The sequence below is a fragment of the Physeter macrocephalus genome, chromosome 10, assembly GCF_002837175.3.
Source record: "Physeter macrocephalus isolate SW-GA chromosome 10, ASM283717v5, whole genome shotgun sequence".
Classification (NCBI taxonomy): Eukaryota; Metazoa; Chordata; class Mammalia; order Artiodactyla; family Physeteridae; genus Physeter; species Physeter macrocephalus.
The window spans coordinates 45,325,655-45,344,927 of NC_041223.1; the positions used below are offsets into that span (position 1 = coordinate 45,325,655).

The 19,273-nt window shown below is 39.3% G+C and overlaps 1 protein-coding gene across 2 annotated transcripts in view; it reads right to left on the minus strand.

Annotated features, from left to right (window-relative positions):
- Positions 1-593: 593 nt before the first annotated feature.
- NT5DC1 (5'-nucleotidase domain containing 1) overlaps positions 594-19,273 on the minus strand; it is a 126,426-nt gene continuing 107,746 nt past the window's right edge. For both annotated transcript variants that reach the window (XM_024115544.3, XM_024115543.2), the window contains exons 9-12: positions 12,717-12,835; positions 11,470-11,622; positions 6,661-6,829; positions 594-830 (exon numbers count right to left, since the gene is read on the minus strand). In XM_024115544.3, coding sequence (XP_023971312.1) covers positions 715-830; positions 6,661-6,829; positions 11,470-11,622; positions 12,717-12,835 — 557 coding nt within the window. In that variant the 3' untranslated portion in view covers positions 594-714. The remainder of the gene's footprint in view (positions 831-6,660; positions 6,830-11,469; positions 11,623-12,716; positions 12,836-19,273) is intronic.

Sequence of the window (19,273 nt, forward strand, 5' to 3'; positions counted from 1 at the left end):
ACTTCCTTGCTTTGGTAACCACAAAAATAGCATAGTTAAAATAATTTAATCTTACTAGACTTGGTGTTCTGAACTGTAAGTTGAAACAACAGGTGTGGATCAGTTATTCTCAATTCTGGCTGCATTTTCCTGGGACATATTAAAGACATCAATGCTCATCTGTATCCCCAGACCAATTAAACCAATGTCTGGAGGTTATGGTCTAGTCAATGGTTCTTAAACTTTAGTGTGAATCACACTATAATTAAGCACAGATTGCTGGGTCCCATTCCCAGAGTTTCTGATTCTGTATGTCTGGGATGGGGCCTGTAAATTTGCATTTCTATCAGGTTTGCAGGTGCTGCTATGCTAGTGGTTTGGGGAACACACTTTGAGAACCATTGGCCTAGGCAAATGTGTAAATATGCATGTGTATGTATATATGTATATGTGTATATATATCCCCAGGTGATTCTAATCTCAGAACTGCTAGTATAGAAAATATTAAGATTCCTTTCAGTTCTAAAATATTGAGATTTTAACATAATGAGAGTTGTTGGGTATCAAGATGATCTCTATAGAAAGGAGACCTATGGAAAAACATACCAATTTCCTGGTCACTTCATTAAGAATTTGTTTCTATAAAGCATTTTACAGTAGTTTTTGAAAATTAACATTTTTACAGTACATTTGCTGTATATATGGTTCTTCACTTCATTTTTCAGTAAACATAGTTTATTTGGTTGTCAGTTTCCCATCATTTGATAAGACCAGTGGAGGGTTTGGATAATAGCCTGCTGTTTTTGAATTGTTTGAAGAGAAACTTGTAAATTTGTAGTCCAGGGGTAATTCTGGGAAAAAAAAAAAAGATTCTGCAGATTTCAAAAGAACTTTCATAAATATAAACAAATCGAAATTTGATAGTCATTGATAATAAAACATTTTTAGTTTCATAATTTTAATATTTCTTTTGTCACCTGGATAGGTTGCATTATGTAACTGGTAAATGAGAACTAATAATCTTCATAGCCCTTAGTAATAGTTACTATGAATAACCTTTGAATGCTTAGCTAAATAAGAATTCTAATATGCACAATATGGCAACTTTTTCCATACGATAAGCATCACACACACATGCACACACATACAGCCACAAGAGGGGGGAAAGAACATAAAATTCATACTTTATTGATGGTGGGACATTGTGACATCTTCAATATAAGTATCTCAAAAGCTAGCCTTCAGATATTTTCTTCCCAAGCTTCTTCAAAGAACCATTACCAGAAATAATACAAGTGAAACGTTGTATGTCATGTAATGATAGTCATTCCACATGCAGATACTGGGTAGTCATCCTTATTTCACAAATTTCACAAGTAAAACCTTATTTTGTAGTACTCAGTATTTTGAAAATGATACTAACATAAAAATTATACTTTATATTAAATGCCAGTGAGAGTTATTAAGACCCAAATAGTTAATCCTTTTGAGGAGAAAACTAGTGCTAAAGATTGAGCAGAAGGAACACTGCCTTTCCGAGGCCAGAGAAAGCTAAGATTACTATAAACAGGAAAACATCTGTATTAGTGAATGTCACTGGTCTTCACTGCTTCAAATTAGCTGGAGCATATTTTGAGCCATTAAAAAGGCTCATTAAAAGGTATTGGAGGGCTTCCCTGGTGGCGCAGTGGTTGGGAGTCCGCCTGCCGATGCAGGGGACACGGGTTCGTGCCCCGGTCGAGGAAGATACCACATGCCGCAGAGCGGCTGGGCCCGTGAGCCATGGCCGCTGAGCCTGCGTGTCCGGAGCCTGTGCTCCACAATGGGAGAGGCCACAATGGTGAGAGGCCAGCGTACCGCAAAAAAAAAAAAAAAAAAAAAAAAAAAGGCATTGGAAAGTACATTGATAAAATCGAGTTTCTAAAACAGTGCATCTGAGGTCCTGGATTTCTTATAAGCCGCAAAAATGATACAGGCTGCGAGCTGACCCAGCCACCTCTTTCTCTGTCTTTCCCATACAGTTCCTAAAGTAAATGTTTTAAAAGCTGTTATAAGGTTAAAATGATTACATTATCAAAATTATAAACCAACCATCATGGTAATGTATATTGCAAACTTTTATAACATCTATAAAAATACGTTCTAAGCATTTAAATGTCAATGAAAGAACGACATCTAACAGAATATTGACGAATAAAGCAACATTACATGAATACAAAAAAGGTTTTAAGAGACAAAGGGGGAATATCAGGTTTGTTTTTTATTTCCTATATCATTTAAAACAAAAATTTTATTCTCTCTCCCAGGTAGCAGAAGAAGTCTACTAAGGTTAAGAAATCTGGGTATGGAATAGCCAAACTGAGATCAGATTACTATTGTGTTAAAACAAGTAAGTCCAGATTGGGGATTCAACAAGAGGGAGACATTTGCATGTCTTAGAAAAGTCATCGTTGGGCGCTTTTTGGAAGAAAAGAGAATGGTAGACAAAGAACCAAATTCTTGTTTACCACAATGATGTTCTATTAAACTCTGTGTACTAAATACACCATAATATCAACCACATTATCTAATAAATGAAGTGAACCAAAATGAACAAATATTCTGAAGCAGTAAGTTCAATGTAAAACAACACAGAAACAGAACAACTCTCAGGACTTTTAAAGATACTGGCAGGATAACATTTATATAAAGATCCTATCTTCAACATGTCTAAAGCCATGACCATCACACCATTTTTCTTTCAGCCATTTTTCTTACTTGGAGGTCAATTACACAGTACTATCCAAATTTACTGAATATGTTACTGAAATAATAAATTTCAAATTCTGTGTGAGATATAATTTCCTTATGAGAATGTGATCATAAGCAATGAGTGCTAAGTTAAAGAGAGACTAACACTTTGCTTTTTGAGGCAATGTCTTGGACATCAAAATCGACAATCAAATATAACTTACCAACTCTCTAATTCTCCCCCCCACCCCAAATCGACTTTTTTAGCTTTGTCTGACTACTGGTGAGTCGAAGTGTTTGGTCCTAAGAAAAGTCAGAAGACAAAGGCTCTGCCAAATTCTCTTCCAGGGTGCTGAGGAAGAAAGCTTTTGGAAAGTGAAAATGGGAGCCACACTGATGTTACTACTGCTTCCTTAAGGAGAAGTGATTACCCCAGAAGACAGACAGGGGATTATTTTCCCATTTTTTGAGAAATATTTAAATCCTGGAATAATGGAGAGTCACTTTTCCTTGACTCTCTTACTATTTCACAACCATATCCCACTGAACAGTTTCTATCCAGGTACTTTAGAATAATTCAGTGACTTCCATTATCACACAACCCTACTCTCTCACTATAAATTTGAGTCACTTTGAAGGAAAGAAAGAGTGAAATATAAAAAATTGAAAATAATAGTTTAGTCCTGGGCCAGTCCCTCCCTTCAAGTTACAGGGTCCATTTCTTTAATAGGAAAATTGTATGTGAAAGGAAGAAATATATTCTTTAATTTTATGTATGTAAGCATGGAAATGAAAAAAAAATCAGTCTTTTGAAACTGGTGAGAATGAGATATTATTTCAGTGAGTAAGATATACTGACATATTGGATTTGTACATTGGCATAGAGGATGGACCTTTTGGAAGGTCACACATATCTTAGGGTCATCATCATCATCATCCTACCAATAAATATCAGATAAATATCTTACTTTACTTTCTCTCATATCCACCCTGTGAGGGTGGTATACCCAGTTTAAGGAAGAAGAATCTGAGGTTCAAAAAAAAGTAGACTTCCACTTCTGAATTGGAGCTGAGACAACTAGAAAAGCTGGATAAAATAAAAACATCAGAGTGAAGTTATTGGAGAGTTGAAGAGACAACTAAGACCCAAGGACAAACACTTCCTGGGAAGGAACAGTGAAGTGAGCCAACATTCTGCCACAGCTTTTCCCTGTAGGCACCAGAATTCTGGCTGGGGGCGGGGCAGGGGCAGTTACTAGCAGGAGAAAAACCAGAAGAGATTTTGGCAGTCTTGAAGGGCTACAGAGACAAAAAGTGAGGGGCTGGAACCTGCTATAAACAAAGGGGTGGAGAACCGGATTCTAGACTCAAGCCCTTTGCCAAACTCTGCAAGAGAACTTCAGGAAACTAAGAAGCAAGCAGAAACATACCCCTCTGTAAAGCAGAGTAGATTTTTCAGCAGTTTCTTGGTATTGAGAAAACAGGGAGGGATTAAATTCTGACCTGAGAGAAGAGAGGGTGAAAACCTTGGACTTTCAGTGATACTATTTCTGAAATCAGAATTTATTATTATGAAGTGATTCTCTTTCATGTTAAGGGATTTTTTTTCCTTCACATTAATAGAGCTAACTCTAACTTTCTTTTGGCTACCATTAACATGGTATTGTCTCTTTCTATCTTTTGATATTCAAACTTTTCTGCATCCCTTTCTCCCCATTTTTCTCTCCATTTTTGTTTTTTTTGGGGGGGTTTAAAATTATTTTACATAATTAGTTTGGTATAAGTATCATTACAATGCTTTTGGTAGTTATCTTAGAGATTACGAGATGCATTTTTGACTTAATATCTAACATACTCTCATCCTTTGCCATATAATAAAGGATGTTAGAACACATTTAACTCCAGCTGTCCCATTTTGTGATTTATATGCCATTGGTGTCATATGTCTTAAAATTCTTTATTTAAACCCCATAGGATTTTAAAAAATTGTTTCTAACTGTAAATATTCATTCTAATTTATTCACACATCCTTTTGTTGCTGTATATTCACTTCTTCTTTCATCTCCAGTCTTCCAACAGGGATCAATCTCACTTTTGCATGAAGAACAAGACCCTTTAGTATTTTCTATATAGTGCAGGTCTTCTGGAGATACGTTTTCTCCATTTTTGTCTGTCTAAAAATATTTTTCTTTTATTCTTTAATGATATCTTTACTTGGTATAGAATTCCATCAAGACTGACAAGCATTTTCTTTCAGCAATTTAAAGATATCATTCTACTGTCTTTTGGCTTCTTTTGTTTCTGGGAAGAGTCAGATGTCAGATGTCTAACACTCTTATGAAGTACTCCTTTGAAATCAATCTGTCTTTATTCTCTAACTGCTTTTAATATTTCTTAATTATCTGGTCTTTAGCAGTTAACTTTGGGATTTCCTTTTATGTATTGTGTTTCAGTTCTCTGGGCTACTTAAACCTTTGGCTTATTTTCTTTCATCATTTTTGGAAAGCTTGTTGTAGCTATTGCTTTTGGCGTATTCTCTCATCTCCTAAGATTCTAAGTATAGGAATCTTATTCCTTCTCATTATATCTCCTGTGTCTCTTAGTCCTTCTTCTGTATCTTCCATGCTTTTTTCTCTTCAGGCTTCATTGTGGCTATTTTCTTTTGGCCTATTTTCCAGCGTACTAATTCACTTTTCCTGTGTCTAATCTTCTGTTAAACCCATCCATTAAGTTCTTAATTTTTACTTTTTAATATTTCAATTTTAGAATTTCCACTTTTTACTAGTTTTTATATAGCTACCAAATTTCTCATTCTTTTCTTTTCTGTACTTGAACTTGGTTATTTCTGTTAGTGTAGTCTCATACCCTTGTGTACCTGGTTATTTTTCATTACATGCTGAACCTTGTATTAATTGTTTTTTGAAATAATTTGAGTCCTAGAATGATGTTATCTTCGTCAAAAGAGAACAGTCATTAATTCTTACCCAGGTACCTTGGGGCACTACCAATCTAGAATCTTCTCAATCCGATTTTAGGGATTCAGCTGATTTAAAGCTGAGCTTCAGTTCCTGTGAATGCCTACTTCTAATTCATCCTTCAGAGTCTCAACAGAGATTGAGAAGAGTCCACCAGGCCCACCCCTCCTTTGGCAGGCCCTAGGTTCCACTTTCTACCCCTGTAGGTTCATGAAACTACGAAAAAGCCACTCACTTCTTTGAGTGCCTTCTCCTGAGTTAGCAAACGGGGGGGAAAAGCAGCCCCCAAAGTCAGGTTCACCTTACTTGGCCTCCTTAGCATCCTGTCCTGGTAACTCTTCCCTAGCTTTCTCCTATGACTCCAGGCAGACTTAAAAAAAAAAAAAAAAAAAAAGTACAGCATTTGTAGTTGGCTCCAGTGGACAGGCAGGTCTTAATTACCTAAACTGCCATATCTAGGTGTTACCCAAGAAAAATCTATAAATGCCATGGGAAAATTTTCTTCTTTTAAAGAAAAGAATTCTAGGGCTTCCCTGGTGGTGCAGTGGTTAAGAATCCACCTGCCAGTGCAGGAGACACGGGTTTGAGCCCTGGTCCGGGAAGATCCCACATGCCGCGGAGCAACTAAGCTGGTGCGCCACAACTACTGAGCCTGCGCTCTAGAGCCGGCAAGCCACAACTACTGAGCCCGTGTGCTGCAACTACTGAAGCTCGCGCGCCTAGAGCCCGTGCTCCACCACAGGAGAAGCCACCGCAATGAGAAGCCCGTGCATCGCAACGAAGAGTAGCCCCCAATCGCCACAACTAGAGAAAAGAACGTGCGCGGCAACAAAGACCCAACACAGCCAATAAAATAAAATAAAATAAATTCATAAAAAAGTAAATAAAATTTAAAAAAAGAAAGAAAAGAATTCTAGTACTTCAGGTCATTACTGTCCAGCAAAAGGTAAAGCTTTATAAGTATTATCCGCCTTACCTGCTATTGCTTCAATACTTGGAATTGCAATAGTGCTGTAAGCACTGATTCTCTTACAAGACCATGTATAAACCAAGGAATCTTCTGTATTTTCCAGTCCGGAAACTGAATCAATAAAAAAAGAGCCCCATTTTTTAGATAATCTATTTAGAGGCTTTGCCTTCGGTCCCTGAAACAAGAAACAGAATAACGAAACTGTGATTAATTAGTGTTCAACCTCATTATAAGTTTTTTCCACCAATAAGTAAATCAAAATAGAACAACTGTGTAGGAATTTCAGTTGTTTAACTTTAACCAGACTATATACTATATAAAAAGTAAAACAAAACTTTGTAGTCCTTTAATGTATTCTCCTCTGGCTTTGTTTGGGAACCCCTTTCTCATCCTTTGGGATCTGGCTTGGATGCCACCCAGGATATTTTCCTTGATTTCCCACAGTTAGGTCTCCCCCATTTTCTCACACTCTGAGTTTATCCCTAATATGGTACTTCTCATACTATCTTGCAATTATCATACTATTTACTTTTCACCCTGGACAGACTATGAACTACAGAAGGTTAGGAACTATCTCATGTATTAGTGTATCCTTAAAGGCTTAGTGCCTAGGACATAGCAGGCACAGAAATGTTGTAGACTAAATAAGACTCATTCAAAAAATACTTCTCAGTGTTTTATGGGTATAGTATAAAACTAAGAATTGAAAAAAATCCTATCACGTCCATAGAATTCGGATTATAAAATCTGTCATCCTTTCCTGATGAAAACTTCATTTTGGAGCAGCAATCCCAAATATGCCTTTAGATTCATGATTCTTTACGCTGGAACTCACTTTGTGAAGCATGATGAAAATATGTGTTTTTCAGATGATGGTGTTTAGAAATCACTTAGCAAGAATCTATTTGGATTTCACCAAAGATATTTAAGAGCAGTATGGAATATAAATATCTATGCTTCTGTGTGTACATTTAAGGTGTATTTAGATATAATTTCTCAAGGTGTAAAGAGAAGCTTATAGTGTCACTTTTATTTAGTTCATTGTCTTTTTTTTTTTTTTTTTTTTTTTTTGCGGTATGCGGGCCTCTCACTATTGTGGCCTCTCCCGTCGCGGAGCACAGGCTCCGGACGCACAGGCTCAGCGGCCACGGCTCACGGGCCCAGCCGCTCCGCGGCATGTGGGATCTTCCCGGACCGGGGCACGAACCCGTGTCCCCTGCATCGGCAGGTGGACTCTCAACCACTGCGCCACGAGGGAAGCCCTGTCTTTTCTAAAATAATGAGTGTGAGAAGAAATGACTCACATCACACAGGCTATATGTAGATAATGGTTCTGCCAACACTGAGTGGTACTCTGGGCTGCACATTATTTCTTTGAAAAGAGGAAAACAGACCTGTTTACCATTTCTGGTTCAATGTATTATGGATGCTGTTATTGTCTAAATGTTTGTGTCCTTCCAAAATTCATATGTTGAAATCCTAACCCCCAAGATGATGGAATTATGAGGTGAGGCCTTGAAGAGGTACTTTGGTCATGAGGGTGGAGCCCTCATGATGAGTGTCCTTATAAAAGAGATCCCAGAAAGCTACCTTCTCCCTTCTGCCATGTGAGGGTACAGGGAGAAGATGGTGGTCTATGAGGAAGTGGGCCCTCACCAGACACTGAATCAGCTAGTACCATGATCTTGGACTTCCCAGTCTCTAGAACTCTGAGAAATACATGTTTGTTGTTTATAAGCCAGCCAGTCTATGGTATTTTGTTACAGCAGCCAAAATGGACAGATGCTAATCTTTGTTTATTCTGATGCTGAAGTTTTAATGACTCATTCTCTCAAATATAAAATATATATATCACTAATCAAAAGAATCATGCCATTTCTTGAATATATCAACAAGGAGCACTCATATATTTCATTGAGCCTTTATATCTTACAGATTTCATCCCTTTCTATATCTTACAGAAACATCCCAAGTTTCTATCTTCTCTTCTTCTCTTTCTCTCTCCCTTAGACATCTCTCAATTTTCCTCGCTTATCCTAACCTATCTCCCAAACCAGTTTGATCTCATCCTCCGGCTAGTTCAAAGAAATGGGATTCAACATTAAACCAATCACATCTCTCTCCTCACAAAACCAGGTCTTTCTCGTGACTTCCATATTTATATGAATAAAACCATCAATTCCAGTTGGCTGCGCTTGAAAACCATCCATGTTTTGCATCTTAGCTCCTACCACCAGCACCCAGCTTATCAGTTGTGCCTCCAGAACATCCGCCATGTACTCTCTCCATCTCTTTCTCACTAGTGCCCACTGTTCATGTTTGTATCACCTCTAGTCTGGGCTGCTGGGACAGCCCGCCACAGCATCCCTTCCCATGTGCTAAGCCCATCCTTCACACAGCTGCTAAATGAAAGCTTTGCCCCTGTTGCCTGCACATCCAAAAACTGCTAGTGATGCCTTTAGCTGACAAACCTACACATCTGCTATTTTACGGTAAAGACTGTGTACTGTAGCCTGTACATTACAATCTCTGTACACTTACTCATGTTACTTCCTGAACCAAGAATGTTATTTCCATCAGTTGAAAATGTACCTGTCCTTCAATGTTTACCTCACATTCTACATTTTTTATAAAATTTTCCCTAATTCTCCTCAATGAAGTATCCATCCTGTCTTGTTTGTAATTCTTTTATAATTTGTACCATCTGGAGGCAGTTATGCTTTATTTGTATACTCAAGCTCCCTGACCCCTTTTATCCACAGACTAATATGTTCTATTAAAAGGATCTGTGTATGATTCAATTATAAGTCCCTGATATTCACAGTAGGGAGGCTTGCACAAATTGAAAACTTAGTATATGTTGAACAAGACAATGGTGTCAGACTGGTCATTTAATGAGTGGCCTTATTAAGATATCTCTGCTAATCCAATAAGCTCTTACTTATGTCTGATAGTTGTGATGCAAGTTTTGAGTATTGTTCTAAATATGTGTATGTGTGTGTACACCCAACAGAGAGCTACCAAATCCTGTCTCTTCAGTCACAGTGGGTGGATTTATTAAGGACATATATGTTCAATGGAGCAGAGCTGGGGTGGGGAGGTGGAGTTTGATGATAAAGGAACATTATTTCAATTCTATCTTGGGAAATAAAATCTTCAAGCTGTTGACTCACTGTTTCCTGTCGAAGAGCCAATTATTAACTCTTTGTTCATGATGTGTTTATAACTAATTAACAAGAAAAGGGGTCTGTGGGAGAAGGATGGAGCTACTGTCTATGTAATGCTAAAGGAAACATTCCCACTGATTCTTCATTTCCTTATTACTGTCTGTGCATTCTCACATCATTTTGAAGAAACCAAATCTCCTTATTTCTCTTTAGGGGAAACCTCCTCCCAAATCCCTCGGGTTAGAAGGCCCACCTCCTGGAAGGTTTTATTTTTATTTTTATTTATTTTTTTTTTTTTTGCGGTACGTGGGCCTCTCACTGTGTGGCCTCTCCCGCTGCGGAGCACAGGCCCCGGACGCGCAGGCTCAGCGGCCATGGCTCACGGGCCCAGCCGCTCCGCGGCACGTGGGATCCTCCCGGACCGGGGCACGAACCCGTGTCCCCTGAATCGGCAGGCAGACTCTCAACCACTGCGCCACCAGGGAAGCCCCCTGGAAGGTTATTTTAAAGCTCTTTTTAACTCAGTCCACAGAACTTCCAATGTCACACTGAAGACCAAATGCTACTCAGTGGAAACCTTGTAGAAACCTGACCCCTTTATTCTAACATTCAGTTGCATCTACTTATAGCTATCTTTTTTTTTTTTTTAATAAATAGACTTTATTTCTTAGAACAGTTTTAGGTTTCCAGATAAATAGAGCATCTCCTTCCCCCCTGAGCCCCGGGGCACCCACTGGTCTTTTCCAGAATGTCATATAGTTGTATACAGTATGCAGCCTTTTCGGAACTGGCTTCTTTCACTTAGTAATATGCACTTAAGTTTACTCCATGTTTTTCCATGGCTTGATAGTTTCTTTTTATTGTTATTTTTTGATTGGATATTTGTTTTTTTGACTTGTGTTTTCCCTTCTTTTTAGATTGTTCCACTGGAATGAATTTAGGAAAATGCATTTTATTTTCTGACCTTTCTTCTTTTCTGCTTATTTTTGCTGTTATACACTATTTTCCCTTTCTAGATTTATGACATATTTTACTTTTCTTTCCCTCAAGTCTTTACCTAAGTTCATTTTGGGTGGCTCAGGAGTAAGCTTAAGGGAGATACCAATTTTGTTAAGTTAGACCCATGAAGTGAGAGCACAGGGGCTTTCATGGCCAAGCAGAAGAGGCAGAGTATAACCGCAGTGAGTCAGGATCTGGCCGCCTCATCATCAGCCAGAACACGGCCACGGCGCCACAGCACTGGATGAAAGTAGAGAACTCGGAAGACAGACATTACAGACCATTACATTAATGGTCAACAGCATTTATCTTGGCATCATTTAAAAACTATCCACAAGGGCTTCCCTGGTGGCGCAGTGGTTGCGTGTCCGCCTGCTGATGCAGGGGAGCCGGGTTCGTGCCCTGATCCGGGAGGATCCCACATGCCGCGGAGCGGCTGGGCCCGTGAGCCATGGCCGCTGGGCCTGCGCGTCCGGAGCCTGTGCTCCGCAACAAAAACTATCCACAAGATCAACTGTAGAGCTGAGATGGCATGAAGATCACAGTAAGTGCCAACAGATTTCATCTCTCTTGGCACAAACAAGCACTTTCTAAGATATGTGAAACACAAGGTTTTTCTTTCAAGGAAAGAACCAAAGGAGACCCTTACCTCATATTTTCCTTTCTTCTCTAGAGGCTCTGAGTCCTCAGGCTTCCCGTCTCTGTCCCCTCTGAGCTCTTCCAGGATGAGGACTGTCTCCCAATTACTATAATGACAGGCTGGGAAAATATCTGAATGCATGCTGTCACCAAAGTAAACAACCTGTAAGTCAGATAGCAAATTCTGTTTGAGACATGAGAACTGTGAAAGAGTAGTGTTCATTTTATAGAAGGCAGAAGAAAATCCCTCAACACGTATCAGCGTAAATGATGTAAAAGTTGCACAGACGTCTTAAATTTCCTTGAATAACTTCACAGGTGACCTGTCCTATTTGATTCACAAGGTGTCAGGTTTAAGAAGTTACACAATTCATTTGCAGGTAGAAGAAAGGCAGAAGATAAGTGAATTCAATTTTCTGAAATGAAAATGAAAGAGCCCATATGCTTACAGTTAAACCTGCCCCTGGAATTGAAGAGCTGGTGAGATATTGGAGACAACCTGTTGCAGAGGGTTAGATTAGCAGGAATGCACGACACAACCAGTTTACCAGTTTCTGGGCGCCACCCAGACCTGCTGAAATAGAATCTCTGAGAGTGGGTGGGCTTGGGCAAGTGGACTGTGGGACACTTCCCAGGCATTCTGAGGCAAAGCCTCATTGATCCAGTCCATGTCTCTTAATTTACAGATGAGAAAACAAGGTTAAGGGAACATGAACTAGAACCTCCAAGGCAGGAGTCCCCAGGGGGCTGTGACAGTGTACGAGCCAGTGGAGTAGGGCTCAGTGACCCACTGACCCTCCTTCTCATGGGGCTCCTGGCAAACGTTTTCTAGAAGAAAGCATCCTGCTGTTAAAAATATACCAATGTCCAACATCAACATTGTGGCTAGGATGTTAAAAGCTAATGTGTCTTCAGTCTATAGTATAATCAGTCACTGCTTGTTTTACACATAAAAATATTCTTGATGGACAGTTATCAGGATAACATTCCTCAGGTAACCCACACACTATTCCAGTGTATCTCTCAGGTCTGTGGCCTCCTGCTTGGAATATCTGCTTTCCTCTGTTACAGAGAAAGACTCAATGCATCAACAAAGGAAAGGCTTATTTAAGCAGAAGAGGTAGGCAAGGAGGTTGGCAGACAGGCAGAGGCAGATGATTCCCTCACAGATAACTATGCTGAATGCATTTAGAGTTATGTAGTTTACAAGGGCTTATATCTCCAAGCCCTTGTAAACTGGGCTCAGTCAGAAAATACCTTGGGTTCAGGTTTGCCAGTCATTTTCTTCAGAAGTTCATAAAGGTGGACAGCATTCCCTTGGGAGTACCAGCCAGGTTTATCCAGAGATGGCAGTGCCTCCTGCTCCTCATCATTCTCTGAAAACACAGTTTGACAATCATATACTTTTTAATCAAGTGATAGCACCCAGTTGGACAGACCACACTCTGGCATGGCTGTAGGACACGTACAAGAAGGAACCATGTGGGGATGGGAGCTAGCATTCAGTGATCACCTATATATCATAAGCACTTCATGGACATAAGTATATATACTTTTTAAATATATATTTTTAAGAGCGGTTTTAAGTTCACGGCAAAATTGAGAGGAAGGTACAGAGATATCCTATACACCCTCTTCACTCACAAAGGCAGAGCCTCCCCCATTGTTGGTGATAATAAATGAGTCCAACATATCACAATGATATGAGTGAATTCCTCCAGAACAAGGAATTCTAAAAACACATTTACAGATAATTAAAGCCATATCACAGCAACCGCCAGCTTAAGGTCAAGAGATATTTATGCCTATTTGGTTGACATTTCAGCAGCCATTTTTTAATTCTTCTACACAACCAAGTGAAAACCCTACTATTCTCTAAAGAGTAGTTAAAAAACCAACCATGTATTAGCTTAACATTAAGAGTCTAAGAAGACTCAGCATATTCCTGGAGAAACACAGTGAAAACCAATTATTTCTCATGTCTGTCTGTCTGTCTGTACTTAGCACAGAATGACTTACCATGTAAATAATGTGGGTTTGATGGCAACTGGGAAATGAGTAATTTACGCAAATATTTTTGAAAGCAAATGTACATTTGATATGTAGAGGCCCACTGTACAGGAACAGTGGGAAGGGCATCTTTCCATTGCTTATTAAAAACAAATCTACAGAATCATAATTTCTCACATATTGGGACTCGGTAATTAACAAAAAGGAAAAAACCCTTCTTTATACAAAGACCAAAACAAAATACTCACTTTACACAAACCCCTCCCTCCCCATCCCCGTTACCAACTCCCACACTGGAAGCTGCTCTGCAGGGTACTAATTCATGCAGGGCAGCTTCCAGGGCTCTGGTAGAACCTCCATAACCGAGAAGCTGTGGGACTCAGAAAACTATTAATTCCAGCAGCGGGGAGCCAATATGGGCTGTGAAAGCATCAGAGCTGAGGTGAAAGCGATACAATCCAAGGGAACAAACTCAAGGAAGCTTCAAGCACAATCTTTATAAACCCAAACATTTTCACACTTCTCTTCATGGTCTATGGGAAACAGTTATATGAACTTTCATTTTCACATAATATAAATAAATGTGTCCTGCAAGCAGTACAATGATGACACTGATTTGAAAAAGTTTACTTAAAAAGTATATTAGAAGATAATAAATATAATAGAAAACAAACAGAGGAGGACAAAGGGGATAAGAGAGTGACTGTGATTTGTTTCCTCAGCTTTAAAATGGGGATAATAACAGTACTTCCCTCATAGAGTGAGTGTATAAGTGAATTAATACAGATGGAGCACATGGAAAAGTGTGGGCCACATAGTGTTGAAGAAGTCTTAGCTGCTATCCCTTCAATTCACAGGCGCAGAAACTGATATCTGGAGAAGCTAAGGAATCTGCCCAAAGTTACCAAACTGCTACAATCACCCCTCAAAGGACTTCAAATTAGGGCTAGAAGACAAGGAGTAAGACAACAATCAATTAAAGCAAATAGTAAATCAAACTAAAACTCTTTTGAAAACTATAATTTGCTTCTGGATACAGCTGTGTTTTACAATAACAAAGTAAATCTTCTCATTTTTTAACTGTAAGACCATATGGACAAGTAAAAACAAAAAAACAAAACAGTACATTTTTAGTCAGCATAATAGTTACAAAATTAATATGGAGAAATGACACAGTCAAGGCTATGGCTGACAGCCTTGAAGAAAGCAAGCTCCACGACTCAGATAAGACAGAGAGCCGGAGAACTCACGTGCCTGGGCCTGACTGGTGTGACGTCAGAACTGGCTCCTGCGGCAGCTCCCAGCAGCTTCTCCCAACTCCCAGAGCCTTTGGTGTTACTACCTTACCAATGTTTTAAAAGTATGTATTTGTGTGATGTTTTTGAATCAGTAATACATTTAAGTATTTTTAAAAGATCATTTTTTTTTTTTTTTTTTTTTTCCTGTCGTGGCCTCTCCCGTTGCGGAGCACAGGCTCCGGACGCACAGGCTCAGCGGCCATGGCTCACGGGCCCAGCCGCTCTGCGGCATGTGGGATCTTCCCGAACCGGAGCACGAACCCGTGTCCCCTGCATCGGCAGGCAGATTCTCAACCACTGCACCACCAGGGAAGCCCTAAAAGATCATTTTTGAACTCTACCTACTATGTGCTCACCTCTTCTGCAAAAGGTAATCATTCTTTTATGCATATAAAAGCAAATATAAATATATATTCTTTTTCTCCACTTTTGAAATACATTTATTCAGGTATAATCGACATACAATAAACTGCGCATAAAGCATACAATCTGATTAGTTTGGGCACATGTATATATCTATTATGAGCTGAACTGTGGTCCCCTAAAATTCATATGCTGAAGCACTAACCCTGTTCCCCAGAATGTGACTGTACTTGGAGACAGGGCCTTTAAAGAGGTGACTCAGTTAAAATGAGGCCACGGGGTGGGCCCTAATCCAATACTATTGGCGTCCTCATAAAAAGAGGAAATTAGGACACATATTTAGGCAATTAGGACACAGAAGAAAGACCATGTGATGCTACAGGGAGAAGATGGCCATCTATAAGCCAAGAAGAAAGACCTCGGAAGAAACCAATCTTTTTGACACCTTGACCTCAGACTTCTAGCCTCCAGAACTGTGAAAAAAGAATTTCCATTGTTTCAGCCACTCAGTCTGTGGCATTTTGTTACAGTAGCCCTAGCAAACTAATAAAACACTCGTGACCCCTCCTCCCTTTTAAATGCAAATATCAGCATATTCGGCACACTGTTCTGCAACTTGATTTTTTTAAAACTTTATTTTATTGATAATACATTGTGATCTGCCTGTTTTTATAAATTCCATGATTTAATAGTCTTTTTTTGATAGACATGTGAAATGTTGTTACAAGGAAAAAGTTACAAACATGACAGAATTCGCCTGGTGGGATCAAACAAAACCCCACCAGGATTTCTTTCTTTTCTTCTTTCACTCTTTATTTCAACAATCTTTCACAAACCAATTTAGGTATGAGGGATATGGCAGTGAACTAGATGGTCTGAGTTCTTGAGCTCAGAATGTTTATTTTCTAGGAGCAATCTCTGACTTCCTAGGAGTTTACTTAACAGTGATTTATGATTAAAATATATTTATAATTGTTTTGATTTCTAGGACTCCTTCTTATATGAACTTCACTGAACAGTTCACATTTACTATATTATACATACTTTCTTCAATTTTGAGCTAGAAAAATTTCTCACCAATTATGGATTTTCATACACACTTTCTCCATTGTTTTTGGAATGGGCAGTAAGATACTTTTCAAGTAAAATACCTCCTAAAATGCCTGCCTGTGTTGGGGACTATAAAATGGAAATTATACTATTAAAGGAAATAAATACTTTACCAGTGAGCTGCAGCAAACTTCATAGAACAGAAAGTGAAACTCCTACTCTTACCCTTTATCTACTTTGGCTTTGGTCGTTTAGTTAAATATGCTTAACTACCTAGCTCATTTCCACACCTAAAATGATAGGAAGTTTATTTCTTTTCAGAATAACAACCTTCAATTAAATGTACTCACTAAGACATTCTCTTGGTCTTACTAAAGTCCGTCTTGATGATCTGACCAGTAGCATCTGTTTCAACAGAAAATCTGTTTAGAAATGCAAATCAAAACCTTTTGCCCAGCCCTACTGGATCAGAATCTCCATTTTAACAAGATCCCTAGGTGATTTGAGTGTAAAGTCTGAGAAACACTGATAAAGAACAGCAGGAAAACAAAACAAAACAAAAACCTGATAGAACAATAAAAGACATTCATTTCACAGAGGAGAGAGTAATGGGCACCTGTGGGGAGCAGTGAGAATGAAGATGAAAAGGTAACCTAGCAACCAGATTTAGCCTTAGGGTGCTATATGGAGTGGGGAGCCAATGAGATTCTGTGTGTGATAAATATATTAAATATATTGTAAGTCTAACAGTAATAAGTGAGCAATACAAAATATATTGAAATTAAAAGCAAGTGACAAATAGAAATCTATGCCAATGAAAAGTATCTGAGGGCAGTGGGCAAGAGATAGAAATAGAGGTATAAAGGGAGACAGACGGATGAGGTAGAATGGGGAAGAATGATAAAAGCTTAACGGGAAGGGAGGGAACGGCAGAGATGAGATATTTCTGAGGTAGATTAAACAGGACTTTATGAAAAAAAAAAAACAAGACAAAACAAGAAACAAACAAAACCCCCCAGGACTTGATGCACAGCCTCCTGGATGTGAAAGGGTGAAGATGATGAAGGTTTCCAGCTGGGTTTATTCAGCGGCTGGTCAAGTAATGAAGGTAAGGAATACAAAGTGACCAGCATGTTTGGTTGTCGTTTGCTTTCAAGGTGGAAGGAGAATCAAGTTTGATTTCAGAATACTGGGTGGAGGTGTCTGGTGTACAAGACAAAATATGGTGTGAGGTTCTGGCAGACAGCTGGGGAGACATTTGGGAGTCAGTGGAGAGGTGAAAGCTGAGGCCAAGAAACCAAAGACAGCAAGTTGGGTCATGATTCCCAAATTGGGCAGTGCAGGGGAGGGGTAGGTGGAAGCAGGAGACTGACATGGTTCCTCTCCCCACTGAATTTACAATCTTGCAAGGTGGACGGACTCCCTCCCCACACCAAGCCTTAGCTCTGGTGAGGAGCTGAGTCGTGAGATAACAGATTTTGCCTAGAAGAGGTTCCCCGCCCCCAAACAGTCCTTAAGCCCCTGTAGGGATCAAGCTGAATGGAGCTCAGCCCCCCACCTGCCGAGTCCCCACCCTCCCTTTCCGCGCCTCCATGACAACGGCTGCCATCAGTCCGGTGCGACTGCGCAGAGGATGCTGCAGCGCTGGGGTTTCTGGGATTGGCTCACCGTGCCTTCCATCCCAACAAGCTTCTTTGCCTTAATTTTACTTCTAACTTTAATCATTTGGAGCAATGATCTGATTTACGAGACACTGGACCGTCACGTAAGGGCCAACTGACGTGACTTGTACAATAACATTAACTGCCGTATGTGGGATGTTTGGCGGGTTACAAGGCTGAGAGATCAGTTAAGTACTGTAATAACCCGGACCTGATGTGATACTGTGCCAATTCATACAAGGGATGATAAGGGAGTGGCAGGTGACAAACTTGAGAAAACTGGAGGATAGGTTAGTTGTTAAGGGGAGAGAGGAGCTGAAGATGACAGATTTCCCTAACTTGGGCAAGATCTGTGGTTCGAAAAGTTATAACAGAGTTATGGAATATGGGAAATGAATGAGTTGTTATAGGTATGTCAAGTTTCATGTGATGCCAGGGCTCTGGCATGGAAAGCTTAGAAGACAGACAGAAACAGGCCTCTGTAAGTCAGGGAAAAGTGAAACGAAGAATTAAGGAATTAGGAGTCATTAGCGAACAGGTGACAGTTAAAACCAGAGGGTGGTAGAGAGCTGACAACAGCAGGAGAAGAAAGGAGGGTCAATGCAGAACGCTCGACAGTAGCGACATTTAACAAGAAAGGTGAAGGGAAACCAGCAGTGCAAATGGAGATGGAGCAGTTAGAGGTAGAAGAATCAGAATCAGCAGCAAAATAAACACTGTAACAGAACACAATGTATTAGAGATTCTTCAATATGAGCAGTATGAACCTCTTATTAATAATAGTTCTGGCAATCCTTTTGCCCTCTAAATGTGAATAAACTATTTTGTATCAGCTCCAGGAACTGCAGGATTCACTGTGTCTCACACCAAAATATTTTAAGTCAGAGGACCAGAAAACTAAAGCTGGAAAGTACTTTAGAGATCTTCTAGTCTAATCCCTTCTGGATGTGAAAAAACTGAGACAAGCTCTATATCTATATAAAAGCATGAAATCCCATACATTCTGAGGTCCATAGGCATTTTATTCTAATCATTATAGACAATGGTGATAGGACTCTGGGTCCTATTTCATCCATCCAGACTTTTCAACTCTTAAAGTTAAGACATAACATTTTCATACTTTTAATTCAGCCAAGATGACTATCAAGTCTTTTAATGAATATAATATCTGAAAATACAGTTTGGATAACCATTATTATGTCAGTCCTCAAATCCAATTTGATAGTGTAAAACCAAAAGAAAATACTGCACAGAGGTTATAAGATAGATACCTCTACATGGTTGTAGTTTTTGAAAGCTTACCCTTATATCTCTGAATACTCTTCAATTAAATAGAAATACTGCACAAAGTACAGTAATTTGTCAGCATAAGTTAATGCATTTGTGGTCTCCAATATGTTAAAAATTTTGGTATATATATATATATATATAT